Genomic DNA, 26,395 nt, shown 5'->3' with positions numbered 1-26,395 from the left:
AGACGAACAATTTACATTCATGCCTTTTCAGGATTTGAGCCCATGCCCTTTGGTACGGCAGTAAGAGTCACTAACCACTTTTCTGTCAAGGCGAGTGGTAAAATTCACTATAGCTGTGCACTTTTATATTCAACAAAGGTAACAATACTAAATCATAACATGGTTCTTATAATCAGTTTTGAGTTTCCTAAAGTTCCTTTCAATTAAACAATACAAAATTGGCAAGGTTAAAAATATTCTTAATGCAATCTCCGAATTGAATTCAGATATAGAATTCAGATATGGAATTGAATTCAGATATAGATCAGAATAGATAGAAATAGAATTGAATTCAGATTTTATCTCCGAATTGAATTCAGAACTAAACAGGACTCTTGAATCATCTTTAAAAGATCTGATCTTGTTTAGCGATGAGAGCTATTGAAATGTGATAGTTCATAACGAGGTATTTCTCATGCAACCTTGGGCATTCATATCATTTGGATATTTAAGTGCTAAGCTTCTCTTCAAAAATGCCGAAATCAAATAGCTCTAATTTTGCACCATTCAGAAACTGAACATCTGAAGCTTTCTCAAAAATAAATAAATAAATAAAAAATAAAAATAAAAAATAAAAGCTACCACTTCTTGCTTAACTCTTAAAATAAAATGTAATAAATTTAGCCTAACGACTCATAGGATAATCCAACGCGCAGGGAGGCTCTGACTCGTGGAAGTCGAAGGAAGGAAGCCTAATAATAAATTTCTCGTATCCCCATTTTAGTTGTGATGTTAAAACATCTGTTTCTTCTTATATTTCTACAATGAAAAAATATTTTTCTCAAGAATAAGTTTTTACCTCAATTGACTGACGGCTTGATTTAAAAAAATTTCTTTTACCGTTCACTTCATAGTCTGCTGTTGTACTTATCGCTGAAACTAAATTTTTGCATTTTTCAAAAACTTCTCTCATTTCTTGTTTAAAATAGCGAAAGTGAGAGAGATAATTCTATTATATTTATGTGTTTAATTCAGTAAGGCAAAGGAAGACAAGGGCTGTTTGTCTAAGGAGAGAGATGTCGTCATAGGTTACTTTTTTAAAGGAAACTGTCTCATGTTAAGTTGCACAATTGTGAATCCATGAAAACGACCCTGCAGCTAACTAATTTGTTTGGAATCAATATCCTATGTTCTTAAGCTCTTTATTTTCTCTGTTAGATTGAGGCAACATAATATTTTTTATGCATGTCTATAGGAAATACTTTAGTCATGCTTACAAGGAAGCAAATATATTTGTCATTCATGCAAGATAAGTCATACAATTCATACAAGTCCGTAAAGCTGTAAGCCGATTAATCAACATTCGTCTACTGATAAAAAAAAAAAAAAAAAAAAATTCAAGACTATCCGCTTTTAAGAAAGTTCAGATAATCCTTGAAATCGATGGAATTTTGTTTAAAATCTGCTTCAATTTATGGCTTCCTTCTTTTACTTAATTTTTCATTTTACACTGCATGTTTCTTTTCTTGTTAAAGATATACAAGTTTGAAGATAATTCCTGATGAAAGAGTTATGGCGATAGGGCATGCTATAATGTAAGCAAATGTGTTCCATTACATCATGAAAAGAATCAAATGAAGAATAGTTTCCAAAGAAAGCTGCTGCTTGTTTTCCTATTTATTTTGCTTGACATTTAAATCGAAGATTTGAAACTTCTTGCTGCAACAACGCTTCACCTTCTGCGTTTCAAGCGCTATAAGATCCAATGAAATAGTTTCCATTCTGGGTCAAGCGCAATTAAATTTGTATCAGAAACTTACGGGTTAATTTATTAACATTATAAATATGCAGATCTAAACACTAAGTCATTTTCTATGAATAGCAATCTGCAGTTGCAACATCGGATCTGATGCCGAATAGAGAGATATAACTTAATTCCAGTGGGACGAAGGGATGGAGGTTTCATTTTAATTAATCGATTAATATTTCAACGCGAGATGAGCTTTTACGTTCTCTAGCTTTCACCCTTTGTTTCTGAACAACTCGTAAATGAAACTTCGTAATTTCAAATTTTGGGGAGTATTTAATGTCTCTTAATTTCTGCTAAAAATGGGTTTGCTGTCACTTCAACTGGGTTCATCGAAACTAATAACATCAAAACAAGATATTGCTTTCTTTTTTAGTTCAAAGGGACTTTGTCCCTAAAGGACTATTGCTTTCGTTTTGTAATTTTGTGTCGAATCATTATAAATGTCCGTTTCACTTTTCGAACTGTTGCCACCCAATGTTAGAGTTCTGCATTATATTTGAAGAAAATAAATAATAAAAAATCTGCATAAATGTATGTATATTTCTCGCATTGTGGTAAAACAACGGTACCTAGAGCCATCGAATTTTGAATGATGTAATCCTCTTACGAAAATGGTCATGTGGAAGACCAAATTTGAAATTTGGAATTTCTTTTATGAACGATTTCATATTTTGTAAAACTTTAACGAATTTTTGAGTAACAAACTCAACGATTTAAAAGCGAGCAATGGCAACGCTCTATAAGAAAAAAAAACTTTTTTTTATCTCCAGCGCGTGGAACTGTGTATCGGAAATTTTAAAGGTATGCTTATTTTAAAATTATTTTGTGACATTGCTATTGAACTGAATTTTATGGTTTAAGTGCAAAGAATTATGATATTTAATAAATAAAGGTAACACACAAAACATTTTAAAAAAATCCCCTTTGGATGTAATTTAAAGTCTGAAACCTTTCAGATTTTTTTTTTTTTTTTTTTTTTTTTTTTTTTTTTTTTTTTTGAGGACGGATTCTTAATGGAAGTACAAGTCAGTGTTTATGAAATTAATTTGTCTGTCGGACAGAAAACCAAGTAAAAATTATTTGATACATTGGCGATTATTGCTTTAGGGGCCTACGATATTAGTCGTTGTAATTATTTTTGTTCTCTATTATTATAAGATAAAGAGTTAATGAGAGTTCGTACATAGTACTAAGACAATAAGGTTCGGAGCTACGACATTTAGTTACATGTTATCGGGACGATGAAGATGCGTATGACATAGTGATTTTTCAGGATTTAAGTTAGTTTTTCTTTAATTTAATGACAAAATTTCTTTTGACTTTTAAAAGAAAAAATACCTGCTCTCAGAATTTCACTCTTTATACCACTGAATAGAGCGGAAAAATTTGTTTTAAACAAAGTTTATTATGAATTTCTAATATGGTTTAGTGGGCTTTTTACTTCCTTGTACGAAGTAAAAAGGAAGTATTGTAATCGCGAAAAGTTTCAGGCAGCATATTTCAACGAAAATATCCATTTTGACCGCTATCGAATGCAATTTAACGATGTTTTTGAGTTATATCTGTACGTAAGAACAGAATAAAAGACTCGTTTCCTCAAAAAATTATAAAACTGCTTTAAAATTAATTCTGAAGAGAATTTTTCGTGGCGTCTGTACGAATGTATGTACGTACGTGCGTACGTACGTATCTCGCATAACTCGAAAACGAGTAGCCTCAGAACGTTGAAATTTTGTATATAGGACTGCTGTAACATGTAGATGTGCACCTCGTATTTTGGTTGCAATCGGCCGCACCAAACGCATATAAATACTATATTTATATATATATATATATCCACTCTGTTACTCGGCACAGTGATCTCAGTTTCTTTACTCTTATATATTTGTAAATTGTACATTTTATGCTTTAAAAATGATTGAATTATATTGTTCTTATCTTCCGGTTAAGGTTTTTATGCCTTTCGTAATTCTGGAAGCAATATTTGTACAATTATCAACAATTTAAAAGCTGTTTAAGTGCGGTTAAGTTTTAAATAACATGGCGGACATATTTTGTTTACATTTGAAACAGCAGAATTGTAGATTTGTTGCCAATCTAGAGAGACTAAGCTTTGGAACAACAGAAATAACGCCTTCATTTATTATTGCGAATTAAATCATGCTTAATCCTTTCTGGAATTTTTTCCAGGAAATAAGTGTTTAAGATTTACTTCGTAATTTTTAATAAGGCTATTTTGAGTTTTTATTTATTTTTGCCTTGTCGCGAAGTGAGAACTGAATTAATTGAATGAGAAATACTAAATCGTTTGTGAAAAACTGTTTCTTTTCTGTTTTGTTTGCTTAATTTCTTTCATACATCGTTCTAGCTTTATTATAGTATTTGAATAGAAAATGTGGCAACGATAAGATAATTCTTCAAATGATATAAATTTTGTGCATTCAGAGTGTCGTTATAGTAAACAAATACAGTGAATTTTAAAGAGTGCCTTTATTCTATTGTGGTTTATGCGCTGTCGCTGAAATAGATATAATTCAATCCAATCAATTTAAATGAAATTCAAGGAAAAAAATGCGTATAATTTAATATTCCGTACAAGGAAGTTATTTGCTGTCCACATCAGATTTTTTTATTTCTCAAAAACAGCTCGTTTTCCTGTATCTCGATTAAATTTAAGCCTTGACGTATTTAAATGTAAGTTGTATAAAGCCTTGAGATTTTCGTAGAAGATAATAACAGATACTATAACGGATATCTTCTGTTCCTTTTTCAGAACAATGAAGGATAAAAAAAATATTTGAGATATAGAGTTTTGAAAATGATATTTTTGCAAATATCTGGAAATATTTAAATACTTCTTTTACTGTATTGTTATTTTACTGAATTATTGTAACATTATACACAGTTTCATCAATTTAACTGCTTATTTGTTAATTTTAAAGCAATAATTTTATGGTTTTATGTGTTTTGAATCGTTTTTGTGGCCACAATTTTTGTATAATGCGTTTATTTCTTATATAGATTTGTAAAGTTTACAATTTGGAGGCCAACAACGTTTAAATTTTAAAAGTACTTAGGTGTAACCTCAGAATATGGGCAAATATGTTCTTCTCGGCCGATTTTCCTTGGAGCTTGTGCTTCACTATGTCCACGTGCGTGCCACACTATATAAATGCGGCTCCAAGAGCTGGGACTAGTTAATGAGTAGTCAATCAGCTGATCAGTTTGCAGACAATTAGCTGAACTGCGATTTAAGCTAAGAGATTTTGAATTGCCAATATATTGCTCAAAATCCACATTTTCCTCTAGCTATCTGCAATTATTTATTTTGCTGTGATTCTATAAGGTGTTTCTCCCGCCTTCTTGGCATGCCTTCTTGGAATGGTGTAATGGCCAGCACGCTCGCGCGTATTCTAGAAGTCTGAGGTTCGAGTCCTGGCTAGGGCACTGCTCATTTTTCATCTCTCCTGCTTCAAAATAACCTAATGGCTCTACAGTTCGTTAATATTTATAATGAACTCTTCATTTCTTCCTGCTAATATGGCGTGATAGTTTAAAGCAGGGTTTCTTAAACTTTTTTCAGTCGCGACCACTTTTTATCACTGAGATTTTCTCGAGACCCCCAGGATCCCATAATATTTACAGAAATTTTTTGAATTAAGTATTGCGCAAATCCGACCCGCAAGCGAGTGAAACTGTCAATTTTTTCACTTGTACTATAATATACTTTTACAGTTTTAGGTCACTAACTTTAATATCTAATTTTAAGACATAGTAGGGTGGCCAACCTGCGGCTTCGAGCCACACGTGGCCCTTTGAAGGATTATTTGTGGCTCTCGATAAATGTACCCCAGTTCCCTTTTCATTTTTGTGTTATTATATTTTAAAAAAATTATTATCGTTCCGTATGTGTTTCAAAATGTCTTTTAAATTACAGACAACAAACATGAAGGACTAAATGCAACGTTGTAACAAATTTCATATCCGTCCATCGTCTCTTGATTTTTTTCTGAATCCATTTGAAATTAACATAATTCAAGGTGAGTTTTCCATTTCCAATATAATTATGATCCAAAAAGCATCTGGAGAATTAGAATTGATAGAAATGCAAGAAAATCAAGCTCTACAATTAAAATATAAATCGAAGCCGATTACTGAATTTTGGAAATTTGTACCAGAATCGAAGGAAATTTGTACCGAATCTAAATTAAAAAAGGCTGCTTGTCGAATTATTTCAATATTCGCAGCAACTTACTTGTGTGAATTATTTTATTCCACTTTAAAACTTGTGAAATCCAAACACCGATGATCTCAAAGAATTACCGAGAAGTGCTGTCACCAATTGTTCACCAAATTTTAAAGAATTATCAAGAGAAGTAAAATAAATGTGTTTAATTTTTAATATTTAAATTCAATACACATATTTTGTACTATTATTATTATGTTTTTAATAAATACAATTTATGTAAAAACATTTTTAATACCTTTCTTGCATACCTTTTAAAGACGTATTTAATTGCGGCTTGCGAAAAATTTCAAATTTTGAAAAATCGCTCGGACTATTAAGGAGCTTGGCCACCCCTGACGTAGAGCAATGTGAAAATTTTAAGCAAATAACAGACGAAATGACAGCGTCACGTGCAAAGCAAGGAAAATGAACGTTTATAGTATAAAAGGAATGCGTCGAAGCATTTTCGTTTTTTCTTTGTCTGTATTGCCTTATTTTTATCTATTTGCAGATGCATTGTGGAAAAAACATTTGGTAATTGTAAAATTACATAATAAGTTAAAGAAATATCAAAATTGCTAAAATTTTTGGCGTTCCCCTGCTGCAGGTCCCGCGAACCCCTTGGAGGTCGCGACCCACAGTTTAAGAAACCCTGATTTAAAGGGACCATCGAACTTGTTGCTCGACACAGTATGGTTGGTCATCGCATAATAACGGAGACGCGGTTTCGGACAGAGATGGGTTTCGACGATATGGCGTTATTCTTACACCCCACTGTTTTCTTTTCCTTACGCAATTTCGTCTTAATAATTTTTCTCTTTGAATACTGATTTCATTTATTTATCTAATTTTTTTTTTTTTTACTGAAAACAGTTTTCTGGTAAGATATTGGTTTATGAATTATAGAACTGTTTTGCCATTTTATAAGTACTAATTCTTTTTTTTTCAGGCTGAATTTTCATTTAGTACTCATTCGAATGATCTCAACTTACCTTTGCTCTATATTTTCGAGTTACGTATGCCAGATCGAAGGCATTGCCACTCGCGCAGCTATTAGTTTATATAAAACTCATCTTGCACCAATAGAATTAACACTTTTCGCTTTCCTAAAACTTAATTTTTGAAAATTTAGAGCACGTAAAAGAGTGAAGCATAAATGGAAATTCAACGTCTGCCAATAATGTTGTCATCCAGCTTCAAACTGAGATAACTGAAAAAGGGTTGTGCCATATAAACCTTTCCATTCATTTTTTTTTTTTTAATTTTAGTTTTGAAATTAAGAAAACGACAATTCTCCAATTGCATCGATAACTGAGCTAAACATTTTTATGAGAGTTTCAATGTTGGCAAAATTAAACATGATAACAAAATCAATGTTAACAAAGTCTTTTTCTTTTGTACACATACACTTGCCATGAATATCTCTAAGCACTGAATGAATATTAATGCCTTAACCCTCCGTAATTTCCTCTTTCTAAAACTTTTACTGGATATTTTAACAAATCATGATAGCATAGAGAATAAAAGTACGTTCTTTATTTGAAATATTTCTGACCCTTCCCATTTCCATCCAAAATGCTGAGGCCTTTTTTTTTTTCCATTCCCATTTTCAAGGCTGGAAATGTGAAAAACTCAACCTTTACTTAACAGTCTAATCCTCATTGTGACAAGAGCGTCAGAAGGAATTTTCAGTAGAATGTCTTCTGTTAACTTTGTCTTCAAATTTTTCACGTTTGAGAAAAAATTTGTCAATATGCTATGTAAGGTATTATATTACTTTTCGACTGAAATACGATATCACTTATTTAGATATTTCAATGCAGAGAACTTCAATTTTGATCAATCAAAACAACAATTTCGTTCTAGAAAATTCTTGTTTCTCTCACAAACACTTGAAAATTGAATACATTATAAGGTATTTTCTCCCTTCTTCCAGCACGCCTTCGGGGTGTAACGATAACACATTCGTCGCGTATTCGAGAGGTCCAGGTTCGAGTCCAGGCGAGGACATTGATCTTTTTCATGTCTCCTGCTTCACAAAAATAATCTAATGGCTCTATAAATCTAGAAAGATTATTGGTTTGCTCCTGAAGAAGTGGGACATGTTTCAGATCGCCTTTTTTGGAGTATCTATCTTCCAGTTCGATTTACTTTAACATTAAAAAAATAAATGAGTTAATCATTTAACATGAAAACCCAAAATGTTATTAAAAACAGTAAAAGAACCCTATTATGATGTTCCTTTACAGTCTTGAAAGAGTTAAAAATAGAGGAATAACAAGTATTTATCAAAAGATTTTGTAAAAGTAATAAAAGGGAAACTTGCCTAGTTACGTTATTAATATATATTAAAAATATAATTATAGAAGCGCTGCTAATTATTTAGAACACAATTTCAGGAATTACTGAAATCAATAGAATTAATTTCTCTATATAAAGCTGCTAGGAAGAATCAGAAATCTTTTAAACAGATAATTGTTTGATAGTGCCTTACATTCTGTTATTCTGTGGTGATTATAGATTCATTTGGAATGAAATTTATAATGTTACACGAATGTTTTACTGTTTTGAGCGACGCATATTATTTATTCACAATAATATTAATGGATGGTAAGATAGACGACATATATAATAACCAGCAGTTATCTAATTAAAAAAGATCTGAGTGACTTTAATTAAATTTATACAACAATTAAGATTAGCGCACTTATAAACTCTTCACAGAAAACTTAACATAGTAATTATCAGAACTTAAGACTATCAGAGAGCTATATTTCCAGACGTATTAGTTTTTCGGATAAGTAACATAAGAAAATTAACCCTTATATTTCCTATGCAAAAAACCTGATATCCCTCAGTGATGGAAGAGGAGAAGCGAGGGAAAAACTAACATCCCCAAAAGGGAAAAACTAACACCTGTCATTGGAATCCGAACTAAAGATGTTCGTTGTTGCTGTTGCTACCACTCATATCAAGAGAGAACACACGAATGATTGCGATAATTCATTATACATTCAACCAATTTCCAAAGACTGTATAAAATTCGTTTTACTTCATCAACCCAAAAATAATAATTTTACTACAATTGACATGGAGAGGTCTTACATATTTGTGTGACGTTTTCCTTTTCTTAGGCAGGTTCTGCGGCAATAGAACTTTGGGCGAGAGATTTGTATCCACAGGTCACAGAATGCTTGTCACATACCATACTACAGATGCGGGCTCAATTTATAAGGGATTTCAAGCCAAATATGAAGGTAAATTTATGTTTTCTTTTTATATTTCTGTATCTTCTTTCAGTTAGTGAATGTTTTCTTTTTCAAAACTCCCTTTTCTTGTAATAGTTTGTAAATGCTTTTAATGTAAAACATCTATTCTGAGGGAGAAAGGTCACATCATATTAGGTCTCAACAAAAGACGTATACATGTATTAATTTGGAAATCTTAACATGTAAAAGTAGGATTATTTTATGCATAAAAATAGAACGTACTGTTAACATTAATACTGAAGAGTCGGAAGAGACTTCTATTATTCGGAACTGTGGTAACATACATATCTTCTTTGACTAGTTTCAGAAAAATAGAGATACGTGTGAACTGATACGTTGTCATTCGGGGTAATTGGAGATGCGCGCTCTTTCTCTGCTTCCACGTTGACTCATCGCTAAAACTTATAACTCAACTTACCTTCTTTGTGTTTTATGTGACCCAGTATGGGTCATTTCCGAATTCTTCTAATCTCACATTGCATCTTTGCGTGACCTGTCGGGCGTCACATTTTAGCACATATTAGACTCACTGTTACATTAACACGGTTACAAAATTTAAATAATTGTCAGACGAATTTGGATCTAAGATTTTTAATCATTTAATCCTACTCTTGTTTTTCAGGTGAGAAGTCAAAATTTTCGTGAGATTTCAAATTTAAATAAAATTCTTGAAACTGTTATGTCAGAAGTACAACAGCTGGTTATTTTATATAAATATATTGTTCACACGATCGATAAGAATTTCTTGAAATTCTAATCAAAGAGTTCAAAGAAATCCTACATATCCAAGCAGGCAGGGGAAAAAATCACAATTTTCTTAAACCTCATTTAAGAACGAAATTACCTTGGAAGCGTATTATTTTCTTAAGTTTAATAAATATATAAATAGATATAAATTTATTTTTTCGTCACGTGAAAATATATAGTTACATAAAGTTATGTACATAAGCATTTCATGAATAGTTCACAGGATTAAATATGTGGAATTCGCTCAAATGCAAATGTTATAAAGAGATATGGCTCTGTAAATGGTAACTTAGGACTACTTTTTATCGTAACTTTGGTTCTACAGGAAATTTTTACTTTGCGTTTATTATAAAATGCTTATATAAATAGATATAAGCTTAATTGTGGGAATATTTATATAAAACTCTGTACATAAGTACAACATGTGGTAGTTCAGATAACTAAATCCGTGGAATTCGCTGAAATGCAAATGTTATCAAATGATATGGCTCTTTAAATGGTAACTTAAAACTGTTTTTTCTTGTAGCCTCAGTTCTATAGTGAATTTTTACATTAGGTTTGTTTTAAAATGTTTATAAAAAGTCGAATTTTAATGTAAAAGTGTTATAAAATTTCGGTTTTTCAAATTATCTAAAGATACGTGATTCCTTAAAGTTTGTCGTGCGATACCTGTCTGGGGCAGATTTAACTTAATAGATGACATTCTAAAGAAAATTATGGCTCATATTTTCAGGGAAAAAACACGTATCTTTCATGCTGTTCTAAATATTTACACTCTTGAAGAACAAAACAAAATTTAAATATTTACTCACATTTACATTGTTCAGTTCTCAGTTTTTCGCATTGAAACACAAAGCAAAGAGTTATACTTTAAACCGTTTTAATTTTAAATTGAAAGAATGACTTTCACTTGCCTAGAGTTTTAATTTTTTTTTTCAAAATTAAGACTAAAACATTTTCATTGTGTGAAATACCTTTATTCTAAGTTGCAGTCAGATAATTTTAAATGAATAATTCAAAAGAGAATATTTTCGAACATAAGAATTCTTTCAAAGAATTGGATATTAATAGCAAAATTAGAAATTGTTGAGACAAGTTATATAAGACAGCATGCAGATTTAGAAAGAGTGTTAGAGTACAACTTCGCGAAAAGCTAACGCTATAGCTATTTTTTAAGGTTAAATACGATTAATAACACAAAAGTTTTCCTTTCTAGGTACAATTTGGAATTTTTAATATAATGTAATTTCTAAAATAATAATGACATTTTTATGTCGTAAAATTTAATTCTAAATATATGGTCTTAAAATTTAATCCTATATTCATAAAATATGTGAATTTTATATCCACCGCTTCAAAGATATGAATGCGATGACAATTTATCACTGTTCATTTCGTTGTGCATGAAAAAGGCAACTTTCTAATGGAGCAAGTTAAACATTACTGAGCAGTATATAAAGAAATATAATTCTTAAACAATATATTTTACGATAAAAATAATAATACTCTCAAATAAAAGTTTGAAACAGTGAAATTACTTTCTTTACTATGAGCTGACTTTCGGTACTCAAGAATACCTCATTTTTTAAACGACATACATTTTGTGCTATTTTAAGGTCAAGTACAGGTAGAAGTGTGCGAGATACCAGAAATCCACTATACACATACAGGTATAGCTCATCATGAAATACATATTTCTTAATATTGTTATACGATTGCGCCATTAAATGCAAGGTTACTGCTAACTATTCAGTTAATCGTAAAATAATCAGACAACTTTTCGTCCCGTCTGCCTTAGTTAAAAGTCCTATAACGAAACTAAAATCCAAAATGAAGACACACTTTTACCTTACTGTTACACGAAATGAAAGTTAATAGAAAAGCAACTCTGTTAATTTTCGGGTAGAACGACACCTTTTCAACAAAAACTCTAAATAACTGGGATGTAATTCATAGCATCAACAGAACTTGATTTATAATTGGCTCAATATTGTGCTATGATAGCAGCGGCTCTGGGGGGGGGGAGGAAAAGTGACGGGTGAGACACCAGCGATGTACCATGGGTCAATTGGCAAAGCCTTCCTATGCTAACTGTTTAAAAAAATTAAGTTTTATAAGAATTTATAAAAAAAAGGTCGAGAAATGAGCAACTAAAATTTTCCATAGGATCCAGAGTTTACCTATTATGCTACATTTTGAAATCCCACATCTAGTATTTATTAAAAATAATGATTTACGATATAAAGATATTACAATATAGTACTTTCAATACCATTAGAAATTCACAAATTAGATTGAACATCTGTTTTGGTGTAACAAAAATAACAGATACACATAATAAGTAACATATATGTATAATGAATACTGGGAATACAATGTTATACTGAACTATAATAATAATACTAAAGAGGTGTCCACGGGGTTTATTGCAGTTATAAAAGGTTATTACAGTTTATTAAGTTGACAAGTCGAAACATTTGGAACATATTCACATGACGTAAATGTTCATTACATTTATGCAGTATGAGAACTTATACTTGACAAAGGTCTAGGCTGTAGAAAGAGAGTTGCTGCATAATTTTTTGAAACTTTGGGTATTGATGTTTATCATTTAATAAGAAACATTTGGAATGGCAGGGATCATTGGAAGGCTTCCTGGTCTCCATGAAGGTGATGGTTTTCGTGCACCCGAGATGAAACAAGCGTCCAGCTGGCTAGTTCAGCGGCCGGGTCTTAACAGAGAGCTCAATTTTTAAGTTTCCGTTCCAGGATTAAGGGCGTGTGTCGCGTAGTGTCCTACTCGATATGACGAAATGTGTAATAAAACTTGACTACCCCTGGTTAATGAGTCGAGAAGAATCGCTTCAAACAAATCTTTCTCAGAAGGCTAAAGCTTACAGAATGATATTTAAAGCAGGGTAACCACCAAACTAAGCTGCCATACGCTTTCTGCTAAATTTTGAAATGTGCCGTTACTTTACACTTTAAAGAATTTGCGTTGTACTGTGGATGTTGTCTAAAGAAGACGTGCAGAAAAACCGAAATGATAAGATAAGTGGTTCGTTAAATTAGAAACCTTATGCGCCTTAAAATTATTTTGATGTAGAATAGGAGTGAAAAATTTTGAAGAAAAAGAAAAATAAATAAAAAAGAAATATTTTGATATTTTTATTTAATTTAGTTACGAAGCACTTGAGGAAATTTTGGTTAAGTAGAAAGAAGTTAAATATGAATATTTTAATTAACATTAATTAATTTATTAATTAGGATAAAAAGCTAAAAAAACATCCTCAAGATAAAAATATTGAAAAGAAAAATCTGAATGGTTTCAGATTTTAAATTACATCCAAAGGGGCGTTTTTTCAACGTTTTGTGTGTTACTTTTATTTATTAAATATCATGTTCTTTGCACTTAAACCCTAAAATCCAGTTCAATAGCAATGTCGCGAAATAATTTTAAAATGAGCCTATCTTTAGCATTTCCGATGCACAGTTCCGCGCGCTGGAGATAAAAAGGTTTCCCCCCCCCCTCCCGTAGAATGTTGCCAATTCTCGCTTTGAAATCCTTGAGTTTGTTAATCAAAAATTCGTTAATGTTTTACAAAATAGGAAATCGATAATAAAACAAATTTCAAATTTCAAATTTCAAATTGGGTCTTCCACGTGCCCATATTCGTAGGAGGAAGACGTCATTCGTAATTCGATGGCTCTATGTACCGTTGTTTTACCACAATCAGGGCTTAAATTGCGCCGAAGCCCACCGAAGCCCGGCTCCGGTGCTTCTCAATTTTTAAGATAAATTACAATTTTAGTCGGAGCGCACCGGAGCCCTAAATAAGACGAGCCCCGGTACTTCTCTTTATAAAACTGAACCACAATTTAGAGGGGAAAAATTTAGAATTCCTAACGTTTTAGTTTAACAACAAGCAGACCTTGCAATACTCTATTTCTCTAGAAATACGAACTCATGAGAACATGAGACGTTCAAGTAAAGAACCCTCACTCACATGCGAAAACCTTTCCCTTTAAGAAAATCAATAAATTTTTTTGTGGGGGGGGGGAGTTTGTTTAAGAACGCGTAAATTTCTTGCCATGCCATCGTATCTAGTGTATTGTTACCGATGGTTACAGTTAGTTATCCTCGCAGAAGGAAAATTTGTGTTCTTAAATGTGCGTTAAGTGATAGCGAGTACAATAAGCGTGAAATACTGAGATAAAACAGCTCAAGCACGTCCTATACATCGTCTTCCCACAGTATCCACTAATGGGGGAAGCGTAACCAGCAACTTTACATTCATTCTTAGGAGTCAGATTCGGGACTCATTTTACCCCTCACACATCTGCTTGATGGCTATAATTATATCAGCAGAGAGCCGCGGTCAAAGAGAACGTTCTGTCTCACTAAGATTCCCCACATTTTTTGTTTCCACCCACTTATACCCTCATTCTGTTTTGCCCAGGAATTTTCATCAGCTATAATTTAAGTATATTTAATTTTTTTGTGATGATAAAAGAACTTCCCCCCCTACTATCAGAGCTTAAATTGGGCCGGAGCCCACCGGGTCTCGGCTCCGGTACTTCTTAGTTTCTGTAATAAATCATAATTCTAGCCGGAACGCGCAGGAGCCCTGAATAAGAAGGCTGCGGCCCTTCTTTTATGTAATTCAATAACAATTTCAGTAGAAATTTTATCTTGAAAATTTTATTTTAACAATAAAATTATATTAAAAACCGCGTATTAAATGTTAATTTATCTCTTTACATTTTATTTAATTTTAATCATTTAATTACTTTAATCTTTAATTATTTCAATAAATAATAACTAATTATCTAATAATTACCAATTAAATTATAATTAATTAATTAGATAATAATTATTGATTAAATAACTATTTATAAACATTAATTAAATAACTATCAATTAATTTGATAATAATTAACACTTTAATTTCAAAATTAATAATGAGTTAAATTTAAATTTAATTTAAATGAGTTAAATTAATAATGAGTTAAAATAAATAAATAAAATGAATAAATAGTCATTTTATTTATTTATTTACTCTTGTTCCTCTTTGCTGACAGTCTTCCGTAGGGCTCCGGCACTTCTAATCTTAGAAATTAAGCCCTGACCACAATGCGAGAAACATACATACATTTATGCAGATTTTTCATTATTTAATTTCTTCAAATATAATGCAGGACTCTAGTATTTGGTGTCAACAGTTTGAAAAGTGAAACGGACATTTATAGTGATTCAACATAAAATCGCAAAACGAAAACAATAGTCCTTCAGGGACAAAACCCCTTTGGACTAATTAATTCACAAATAAAAGTTTTACGTGCAATTAAAACACATTTTTGATAACTATGAATTTGTTAACTAATGTCTAGTTAGAATTGCATATTTTACAACACTCTCCAGTACTGATAGAAACTTCACGAACAGAGCTCTTGACTTTAGAGTAAAATTCGCGATAAAAGCTCTTCAGGCTCTGTAAATAATGAGCCACTGTTGAGAATTCTGTGCTAAATCGCCTATCCGGCGGATGAATATCAAGTTTCTCATCATCTTGGTCCGTGGTTACCGATAAACAGCCATTGTCGAGGCGCATTAAAATAGATCGTAAATCAAACGGATGGCCCAGTGCTATGGCCAGTGAGATTATAGCATGCGGGCATTCAACTGCAATGGATATAAATCCTCCCACTTTAAATTCTAATTCCGCTTAGTGACTGGAAGCTTTCCCCATTTGTAAAAGCAAGTTTCTGTGTCGTCCTTTTAACTCAAATTCGTGTTATAAATGTGTGCCGTTTTAAATCATTTAATTTATACAGATTATTGTTGTTTATAGTTTTAATTCTGTCGTCATTAAAGATATAATGTACCAGCATGCGTTTATCTTTATGACATACTTATTTTATTTTTAACTAGCCGCTACGCGGCCAGCCTCCGTCTGTTGTTATGTTAAGATTAGTTTTAAATGTACCAGAAAAATGGCTAAAGGGAACAACAAACATTAAATTTAAAAACTGCACAGAATTTTACTTTGCAGAACAACTTTATATAAAAAATAAATAAATAAAAAAAATAAATAAAAAACAGAAATTTCAGTAAAAATGTAATATATGTATATAAAAATTGCAATGAAATAAGCAGTATTCCTTAATACAAATATTAATTATCCTAATAAATAAATTAACCAAATTCCCGTTCCAAAGTCTTAAGAATTTAAATGGTATAAAGCAGGGGTTCTGAACCGGTGGTACGTAAGAGAAAAATAAGTGGTACACAAAGAAGCAAAGTTATTTTAACTATTAAATTCCAAAATTAAAACCACAACATCCTGACTGAGTTTTTCGTCTAACACTCGTAAATTTATGTGATCTGAGCTCTGTTCAAGAGTGGTGGTAGTAGAAGTACTTTGTTGTGGTAGTACTAAATGTTTTCAATTTTTGTTTAGATGGTATAAAAATTACAAGGAAATAAACAATAAATCTCATATTTTCAAGAGAAAACGGTCAGCAGTCCAATATCCAAAGCAATGAATGAAAAACTGTTGCCAAAACCATATTTCTAAAAGAATGAAACTATCATCAGAAACCAATAACCAATCAAAACTTTGCTTTGTGGATGACATAATTCAAAATATACAAACCTCTTTACCATTAGCTAATAAAAAGAGAGAGAGGGGGAAAAAAAGAAAATTTTTTCTGTTGTGCCTCGCGAGACACATGCGCGTCAGAATAAGAAGATTGCGGTGCGCTTGTTGCATGCATAATTAATAATATTTTATCTCATGTTTTCAAAAGTCAAGCAGTCCAGTATACAAAGCATTGAATGAAAAACTGTTGCCAAAACCCCGTTTCTAAAAGACTGAAACTATTCAATATGATGCGATTCCATCAAAAAAGATAAAATAAAAAAAATAAAAAAAATAAAAAAGACAGGCAGACCCTTTTATTATATGTAGAGATGTGAAATATTACTTATACTGTCTACCATATCCAGGCGAAAACATTTAATAAATATATCATAAATAAGTTCTGTAACATTGATATTACTTCCTACTGTTGTTCGCAATAAAAATAAAAACCGTTTCCTAAGAATGCATTTACAAAGAAACGTACTTAACGTAAACAGTTGACTCAACTGTCTGAATTTGTTTTGCTTCAGAGTTTTAGGATTTTAATTTCAGAAGAGTAAGACCAAATTAATCGCCCCAAAATCGGTTTTTCAATCTTGATTTTAAAAAATCAAGTGAAAATTGCTTATCTCCAAAATATAGAGGCGGTTCGCACATTTTTTAGATGTCTTTGCTTTATTGTAAAAAAAAAAAAAAAAAAAAAAAAAAAAAAAAAAAAAAAATCTGCTTGGAAATCCAAAATGTCGCTTTTAAAGCAGAAATGGGTGAAAGGCTATGTCTGTGTTCTTTCCGAAGTGATTTATTCGTGTCTAGTTATTAAAAAAAAATGAGAAATCTGCGGATTTTCGATATCTAAAACTACGATAGGCAATTGTCAACAACAAAGGGAAAAAACATCAAAATTTAACTTGAAGTGGAACAATTGTTCCAAATACGAATACAAGGAAAAAACGAAATGTTTCGAATACTACAAAAGTAAGATATTTAACCCTTTCCGGCACGCTACCTTTTAAAGTTGAAGTTTTGATTAAAAAAAGAAAAAAAAAGGTAGGCAGTCTAATTAGGCCTAGAGGAGTACACAAGTAAAATTTTGTGAAGATAGCACTTATAGTTTAATTTTGTGGGTGTGCCCAAAGTGGGCACACTGATTGAAAAGAGCTTCGAAAAGAGTGCCGAAAGGAGCATTGACCAATGAGAGGCGGAGAAACAACGAATACGGACTCTCAGTTATCCTAGATGATCGGTGAGCCCGGTCTGGCCACACCTTGGGTTCGCCGTTTGAATTTTAGGACAAGATTTCAAATTAAAATTTAAAACTAATATAGAATAAGGAGATTAGCATACAGCCAAAAGATAACATAGAAATTTCTTTTCAAACAATTCCTTTTAATACCCTAAAAAAATCTGGAGGATTTCTTTGAAAAATGAGGGTCTTAAAAAACTAAACATGGCTAAAATATATGGACTGGTTTGTATTAAGCTGCCATCTACTATAAATAAAGAAGGTTCAGAGTAACCTATAGTAACTTTCATTCAATTTTTCTGTGTGTACAGAAGAAAATTTTTAGGTGTGTCCAGACCGAACACACTGTGCCGCAAAGGGTTAATGCTAAAAGAAAATACGTCAAGTCAAAGGACAGTTGCAAAATCATTAAAATGCTCAGTTTCAACTGTAAAAAAAGTGATTAATGCAGATTTTAATCTTAAAAAGACTGAAAAATTTCTTAAAGTAACTGTAATTACCATTCTTCTTGTACAGCGGGAAATGAAAATAGCAGCATAATTTGAATTAAAAGACAAATGCTCCTTATTATTTGGAAGCAATAACTTAGAAGCGTTACTGAAGAGATCAACAAATCACATCAGTAACGCATAATCACGTAAGTACGTGCTTCTGCGCATTAAAATTATAAGGAATTATAACTATTAATAACACAGAAAAAAATTAATGAAACCAGCCCCAAACCACATTTTTTGCTAAAAGTAAAAAACATTCTTCTTGCAATGGATGAAATTCGTCAGATTTTAGCAATAATTTTGAGTTTCGAATGAGTGGGTGAAAATTATTCCGTTTCAGAGTTCAAAAAAGGCAAATACTTAAGTTAATTCGTTTTTGAAGTATGTGCTTTAAACTAGACCAGGGGTTCTCAACCGGTGGTATGCAAGAGAAAAATAGGTAGTACGTCAAGAAATAAAGCATTTTTAACTCTTAAATTCAAAATTAAAACCCCAACATCCAGATTGAGTTGTTTCTCTAACACTCGTAAATTTATGCGATCTGAAGCTTTGTTCAAAAGTGGTGGTGGTAGTAGTACTTTGTAGAGGTGGTACTAAAGATTTTCAATTTTTGTTTAGATTAGGGGTCTTCAACCTTTCTTGCCTGTGAGCCACATCAATAAATTCACAAAGATCCGCGGGCCACATGTCTGTCAAAAAATAGTGTAGTCAGAAAATTTATATAAAAAAGGGAGGTTTGTTTTGCAAGACTACTAAGCAAAGATATAGTGTTACAGATTTGTATATATATAAAATTCCGTGGTCAAAATTACACTTAAAATTCTTACTGTATGTTCTTTTCATTTTTAATGGCGACGGTCTCTTATTTGAAAGTACGTGAAATTAAATGCACAGCCCCGTAGTCAAGTTGTTTTTCCCGCCTTTTCTACACGTACGGTTATAGAATGTTCTAGAGATATTTAAAGCGAACTGGAATGGCTGACGAGGCTGACGTCAATTCTTTGAAGCTCCGCCTTTCCAGAGGCTATAAAAGGACTCGCAAATGAATATCGGGGTCTTTTCTTTAATGTAACGATGCAGTAAACTTCATACAAAAAGTTATTAGTAGTTCTTTTTCATTTACTCCGGAGATGTGATTTTTGTAACTGCTATGTCTCCCGAATAATAATAAATGGATCCTGTTCTTTAAACTTATCGTCTGATAATTTGAGCTTCGACTACATCTATGATTATTCACCAATCTATTTATTCCGAACAAAAGCTGGTACATTATATATATATATATACATTGGTTCCAAAAAGTCAAATGAAAATCGAATTAAAATCTTTTGAAACATTTTGAACTATGGGAAAAAAGTATAAAGATGATTGCACAGAACAATGTTACAAAATGCATTTACAATAAAAAAACAACTTAAAATTACTAGCGGGAGATGGTAGTTACTTTAGTTTTAATGTGAAATTTGATATTGATTTTGCTTTTGCAATTCGTAAAGTTTCCTTCAAATGTCGACCTGTCAGCCGTGTTCTTGTTTTTAATTTTAGGATTTTAATTTATTAAAAAGTTGTTGATATATGTAGGTACTACCAAAGTTAGGAAACATGAAGATTGCATGTTTACTAATTTCTGGATACTTGTTTTCGGTCATGTACTTGGAATAAAAATCAATTATTTTTGGATTTTGAAGAAACTTGCATATTACTGCAGAGTCACACTGTAAATCTATACTGGCGGAACACTTCCAAAACTGAAAATGGCGACATTCTCAGGAGCATTTCACTTTCACAAAAATCGAAAAATCTGCTTTTGAATTTCTCTTTCAACTTGCTTTGTACATAATTATTTGAATTCCATGTTGTAGGGTTCTTCTCACCATCAATTTTGGAAAGTGGATGGAAGTCTTATTTAGCAATTGACTTTCCCACAGGATTAATTTCGTGCCAAAAGCTTTCACAAAGTAATAAAGATTACGAACAAGTAGATCTTTTCCTAGTTAAGCGGTAGTTCAAATCATTGAGATGACCTGTTATATCGACAAGAAATGCAAAGTCTCTCAACCATTTCTCATCGCTGAACTGGAGAATAAATTTCTCTTTAGCTTCCATGAATTGTTGAACTTCGCTCTTCAAAGAAAACAGGCCCTGAAGCATCTTTCCTCGGTTCAACCAACGTACTTCCGCGTTATACACAACGTCACCATATTCAGCTTCCAAATCACTCAAGAACTGTTGAAATTGCCTGTGTTCAAGTCCTTTAGACCAAATGAAATTAAACACTTTTACAACAGAGATAAGAATCTACCCTTTTTGTAAAACTGATATTTTATGCGTAGTCAAAATTTGATTATTTAAAATTACATAAGATAAAGTGAAATTTTTGAAAATTTGTCATTTTAAGGAAATTTTATCTCAAATAATATCAGGTATGTCAATGAAAGGTTTTAAATATCAAGAACGAGACAAAAGGAATTTTTTTAAGACAAAAAGCTGACAAGGCAATTTTTCTTGAAATCAAACTTTTCTTTAAATTCTTCAATTTTTTTTTTCAAATTGAAATGTGTGTGGGGCTACTAAAATGCCTTCAGAGGGCCACTGGTTGAAGACCCCTAGTTTAGATGGTGTGTGTTAGTCAAAAGGTTGAGAACCGCTGAACTAGATCATTCATATGGAACAGTGCATTTACGTGATTGAGTGGCTATATCAGAAGAATATTGAGATTTCTTTCTAAGCTCAGCTCATAATGATGCTAAATGTCACAGGCACAGCGATTTCGAGATTTCCATGTGCTCCATCTGTGAATCTGTGACCTGCCTGAAGCAACACCTCCTTACAGAAGGAAGCCAGGACACTGAAGCGAGAGGAAGCTCTGACGTCACAGGCAGTCGTCTGACGAACGTCGCTCTTTCCAACAAGCTCAAAGCCCCGTAGTACTGGCGAGCGATGAACGTGTGGCGAGTCTTTTTAATTTTTATATTAACTGTTCTCGTGATGTTATAATTTCGTAGGATGAAATACGACGTGCAGCGATGTGTCGTGAAAATGATCCAAAAGATCTTTTGAACCTTCGAAGTGAACTTTAACGTAGAAATAAATAGACAAGAAGTCTGCAAAGCAAAGATGGCTACTACATATATTAAAAATAAATTGAGTCAACTCGACTCATTTTTTTCATATATGCAAACATATTTTGATTTTTTGCATTAATTCAGCTAGCTTATTATAAGATTATTCATTTAATCTTAGTTCAGAGATCATAGTTCCTCAATAATTTGAATAGCTGCTGCTTTTATATTGTGAATTGAGTATTAATTAATAGTTTTAAAATGTGCTATTCTGATCATTTTATTGTATCTTATGATTATAAATTCATTTGAAATGGCCAGAGATTTATTGCTTTAAAACTTTGTAGAGTGTGTTTAAAAAGATGTTACTGGTATGCTATAACTTCAGTGTTACTTTGTTATTCTGACTGTTTGCTTAAATTTGTAAATAAAAAATTATTATTTTTCATTTGTGAAATGTCATTTTCAAGTTCTGATATACAACTAATATAATACAATTAAGTATATATGCAACTAATATTATTGGTTTTATGGATTTACGGAATAATTTTAAATTGCAGTGTTGAATTATTTGCTAAACAAATCTGTAATATATTAATTTCTTTGAAACTTGCAAGATACACAGCATATTATATTTAAAGTTTGGTGCATTTTTATAATATTTACTTTTAAAGACAAATTACTTGTCTGAAGAAAAATGAGGTGGTAAGTAGTAACTTGTGTGCAGATAATCTGGAAAATCTTTTTTTTTTTTTTTTTTTTTTTCATGAATATTAGAAAAATATAGTGCAACATTAAGAATGGCAACTTAAAATATTAAATTATGAGATTAAAGCAGAAACTCCTTTTTGAGTTAGTATTGCTGATTTGAACTTATTAACTGCTACGTTAACTTGGATGTGTAAATAATTCATTAGTTAGCCTAGAAATTAGAAGCAGAAAATTATTAAATTTACCTAAAATTGTATCGTGTTAAACTTTTGCTTGAATAAGAACAATCATATATTTCATAATGTTATGTGCTACAGTAAGATATTTTTCCTTACAAAAATGTATTTATCATAAAAATTATACTTAAAACTACAGAAAATTTTGAAAAGAGGCAACTAGTAAGATATTTTTTCCTTACAAAAATGTATTTATTATAAAAATTATACTTAAAACTACAGAAAATTATAAAAAGAGGCAATTTTTTTTTTTAATTTTGGAAGTGTTACTTCATACTATTTAAACCATGAAATAGAAAGGACGATCTTAAGGAAATACTTATCTTTTACAGAATGCCTACAATCTTTTTTTTTAATTTAATTATTCTTTAATAAGCAGGGAAGTAGATATTTTGATAGAAATTAAACCATATTCCAATAACAACTGTCTTCATGCACAATATGTTTGTTAGTAGATTTATAGAAACAAGTTGTTTTATATTTCACAATGTTTCTCTGTGAAGTAATTTTTTATAATTTAAAATAGTTTTGACGGTAAACGTCTGTAGTTAAATCATGGTCAATATTATTTATGTTATTTTTGAATATAACCTACAAGGTATGAATGTTTAGTATTTATCTTTGGCCAAAGAATTTATAAAAATCTTATTTATTTATTTTCTTAATATATTAAATAAATATTAATCGAAAATTGAAATCGTAAATTCGAAATATTAATTGATCGATATTAATCGTTTTGCGTTATAAACGACAAAAGTGTTGAATCTTTGAATAAAATCCAACCCAAATATCTATATCAAATAATGAAAGCAATGTTAAGTGCGGCACTAGCGCGTAACCTATTTCGTTTCTTTGCCTTCTCGGAGTTTCGACTCAGACGACTACTTGTGACGTCACAATCCAGCGTCCTGGCTTTCTTCTGTTAGGAGGTGTTGCCTGAAGGCGCCCATGCCTCGAATTCCCCCTCCCCCCCGAAGAAAACAAATCAAAACCAGTCTAAGAATTCCCTTCCCCGTGAGTCGTGAATGACAGCGCATTATGTAAAATCAATAACATATGCCTTAATATGTGAAGTTTAACTTAATAGATTAAGTTAAACTTCAAACTAAACAGGTAAGAAAATAAACAATAAAATATTAATAGAGTATAATAATCATACTGCAGATTATAAAACTGAAATTAATTTCAATTACGAACTAAAACGATTTATTTGTTTCAAAATATTGGCAAGATTTTGTGGAATAATATTTCACAAGGAAGACGTGCATATAACTTTATCCCCAATGTAAGCTTGCATGTATGTGCTCGAATCTTTCATTAAATTACTATATAACAGGGCAAGGACCCTTCGCCACATATTTCTACTCAAAAAATATGGAGAACTCTGATATCAGCATATTTAGAGAACAGGGAATTTCTGATCATTACACATGCTTATGGAGCTTAACTGAAGATAATCACATAAAATCCTCACAAATTGATCTCCTGGCAATGCAAAGGTTTCTAATTAAAGATAAACGTCAGTATCCAAAGTTTCAAAAAATTATGCAACGACTCTCGTCTTACAGCCTAGGTTTTTGTCAAGTCCTCCTACTGCATAAATTTAATGAAATGTTATATTCTATGAATATGTTCAAAAATATCCCTCTTGTTAACTTAATAAACTGTAATAATGCTTTATAACTGTAAAAACCCAGTGGGCACCTCTTTATCGTTATAAATTGCTAAATTTCATTGTGTTCCCAGTACTTATTGCATTTATATGTTACTTATTATGTTTATCTGGTATTTTTTTACACCGAAACAGGTGTTCAGTTTAATTTGTTAATTTCAAATTGCATCGAAACTATACTGCAATCTCTTTACGTCCTAAATCATTATTTTTAATGAATACTAGATGTGGGGTGTACAATGAGATTGCACGATGTGTCTTAATAGGTAAACTCTAGGTCCTTTGGAAAGCTTCAGTTGCTAATTTCCTCAACCTTTGTAAATTCTTATAAAACTTGCAATTTTTTGAAGAGTTAGTTCGTATAGGAAGGCATTACTAGCTGATAAATGGTACATCGTTGGTCTCCTCCATACTTTTAGCTGTACCTGTATCTGTATATATATAGAGAGATTCATATTCAGTTTTGAAATTTTCATGTTTTTATTTTAAATATGATGTGTGTATTTTCTATTTTATGAGGGTTGTCCAACCTTCATGATCTAATTTTCAATGAATCATTATCTCTTGATTATATAATATATATATTTGTTCGAATCAAACAAATTAAGATAAAATATATATATTTGTTCGAATCAAACAAATTAAGATAAAATCATAAGCCAACATCATGCTTTAAAATTTGAATTATTTTTATAACTGTTATTTGATGAATAGGATGCAACACTTATTTGCTTTATTACCAAATTTGATTTTCAGTATCTCAGCTCCCGTATCGATTAAGACATATCACTTCAGTAAGACAATATTAATACAAATTCTTGAAACAATAAAAAATAACAGAATTACTTGCAATATGAATTTACATTTATTTTGTTTCCCTGTAGCTTTATGTGGCGGCTTGCTGGAGCAATCGGAAGGTACACTCCAAAGTCCTAACTATCCGGATGAATATCTAGCTGATAAAGAATGTATTTGGAAAATTGCAGTTTCTCCAGGAAGCCAAGTGGCACTTACATTCCAGGCGTTTGAAGTAGGGTCTGATTTTTATTTTGCGTTAAGTGTGAACAATGCAAACTCTTAGTCTGTTTTGTGGGGAAGTTTGGGAAGCCTGCGTGATGTAATATTGGCTTAAAAGACGTAACTAACTATGTACTCTGAGAATTCCATTGAATTGGGGTTTCCTGTTCAATATCTAGTAATTGAGTCTTTCAGTCTAATTCCGCTTGAGCCTTCCTTAAACATGTCGTTCATTCTAATATCGATTGAGCCTTCCTTGAACATGTTTTTCATTGTAATACCGCTTGAGCCTTGAACAAATTTTCAAGGAATGAAAGCAGGAATTTAATGAAAACGATCCGTAAATATTTTTAAGGCAGTCTACAGCAAACGAGCATAAGGTGGGCTGAGTCCATTCGTCAAAATAGCACTAAAAACATGTTATGTATGTTGCACTGAATTAATATGAATAGAGTTTGTGAGTCACTACATGTGTCTCATGCTGTCGAACTGTTCCTATATCTGAGCTAGCATAACAAGTTATCATTTGCTTATAGTATTATCACCTTGCAACGCAATGCTCACACATGAAAAGAAATGCAATGCACACATGGTTTCTCAGCACCACGCAAAGCACTGCCCTTAAGTTTAAAAACAGTGTCGAAATCTTCGCCAGACTATCTAAATATTCAACTGACTCAAAAATAGCCAGCCACCCTGAATAATATTACCATGTTTACATAATCCATCACTTATTTCCGTTGATCCATACATATAGGCATTAGCATGATGCAATAAAAGTTTTGATTTATGAAACTAATGCATCTTTTCTCAGTCTTCTAGAATTCATTTGGTATAATTTCGTGCTTAAGTGTAGGGTGTGTCCATTATTCTTACATTGGAAAGTAGTTGACTTTTGGTAGCTAAGCTACTTGAAAAATCCATACGTGCAAGTGTCCGCCTTATTATCATATGAAAGAATGGTGCCGCACGGGTGTTCCCATTTTTGATTAATTAAATTTCACATCTGTCTTTATCGAAAAGATTGAATTGCATAACTTTAAGCAATCACGCCAGAAATTTTTCACTCTTTTTTCAATCTTTGATTTTCTGTAAGATTCTCGATAAAAACTGGCATTAATTTACCGTGTAATTTTATCTAGCGTTCTTTTACTCAGGAATTTTTTAAATAAACATTATTTTTGTAAACCTAGAGAAATGGCAAATTATAAAACACTCAGTCAGATTAGTTTACCAAAATAGAATCACCCAAAATGAATAAATGAACAAATTGCAAGGTATTT

At 31.6% G+C, this 26,395-nt stretch overlaps 1 protein-coding gene across 2 annotated transcripts in view; it reads left to right on the top strand.

Moving 5' to 3' along the window:
• The window catches only part of LOC118204531 (tolloid-like protein 1), a 122,244-nt gene that overhangs the window by 49,803 nt on the left and 46,046 nt on the right, over positions 1–26,395 (top strand). For both annotated transcript variants that reach the window (XM_035376846.2, XM_035376850.2), the window contains exons 8-9: positions 9,152–9,274; positions 24,980–25,125. In XM_035376846.2, coding sequence (XP_035232737.1) covers positions 9,152–9,274; positions 24,980–25,125 — 269 coding nt within the window. The remainder of the gene's footprint in view (positions 1–9,151; positions 9,275–24,979; positions 25,126–26,395) is intronic.

The sequence above is a fragment of the Stegodyphus dumicola genome, chromosome 4 (genome assembly GCF_044657685.1).
Source record: "Stegodyphus dumicola isolate Sdum_Otavi_A_Nest chromosome 4, ASM4465768v1".
Taxonomy (NCBI): Eukaryota; Metazoa; Arthropoda; class Arachnida; order Araneae; family Eresidae; genus Stegodyphus; species Stegodyphus dumicola.
Note: the sequence above shows the minus strand (reverse complement) of the source record. Positions and strands in the feature narration are given on the sequence as shown.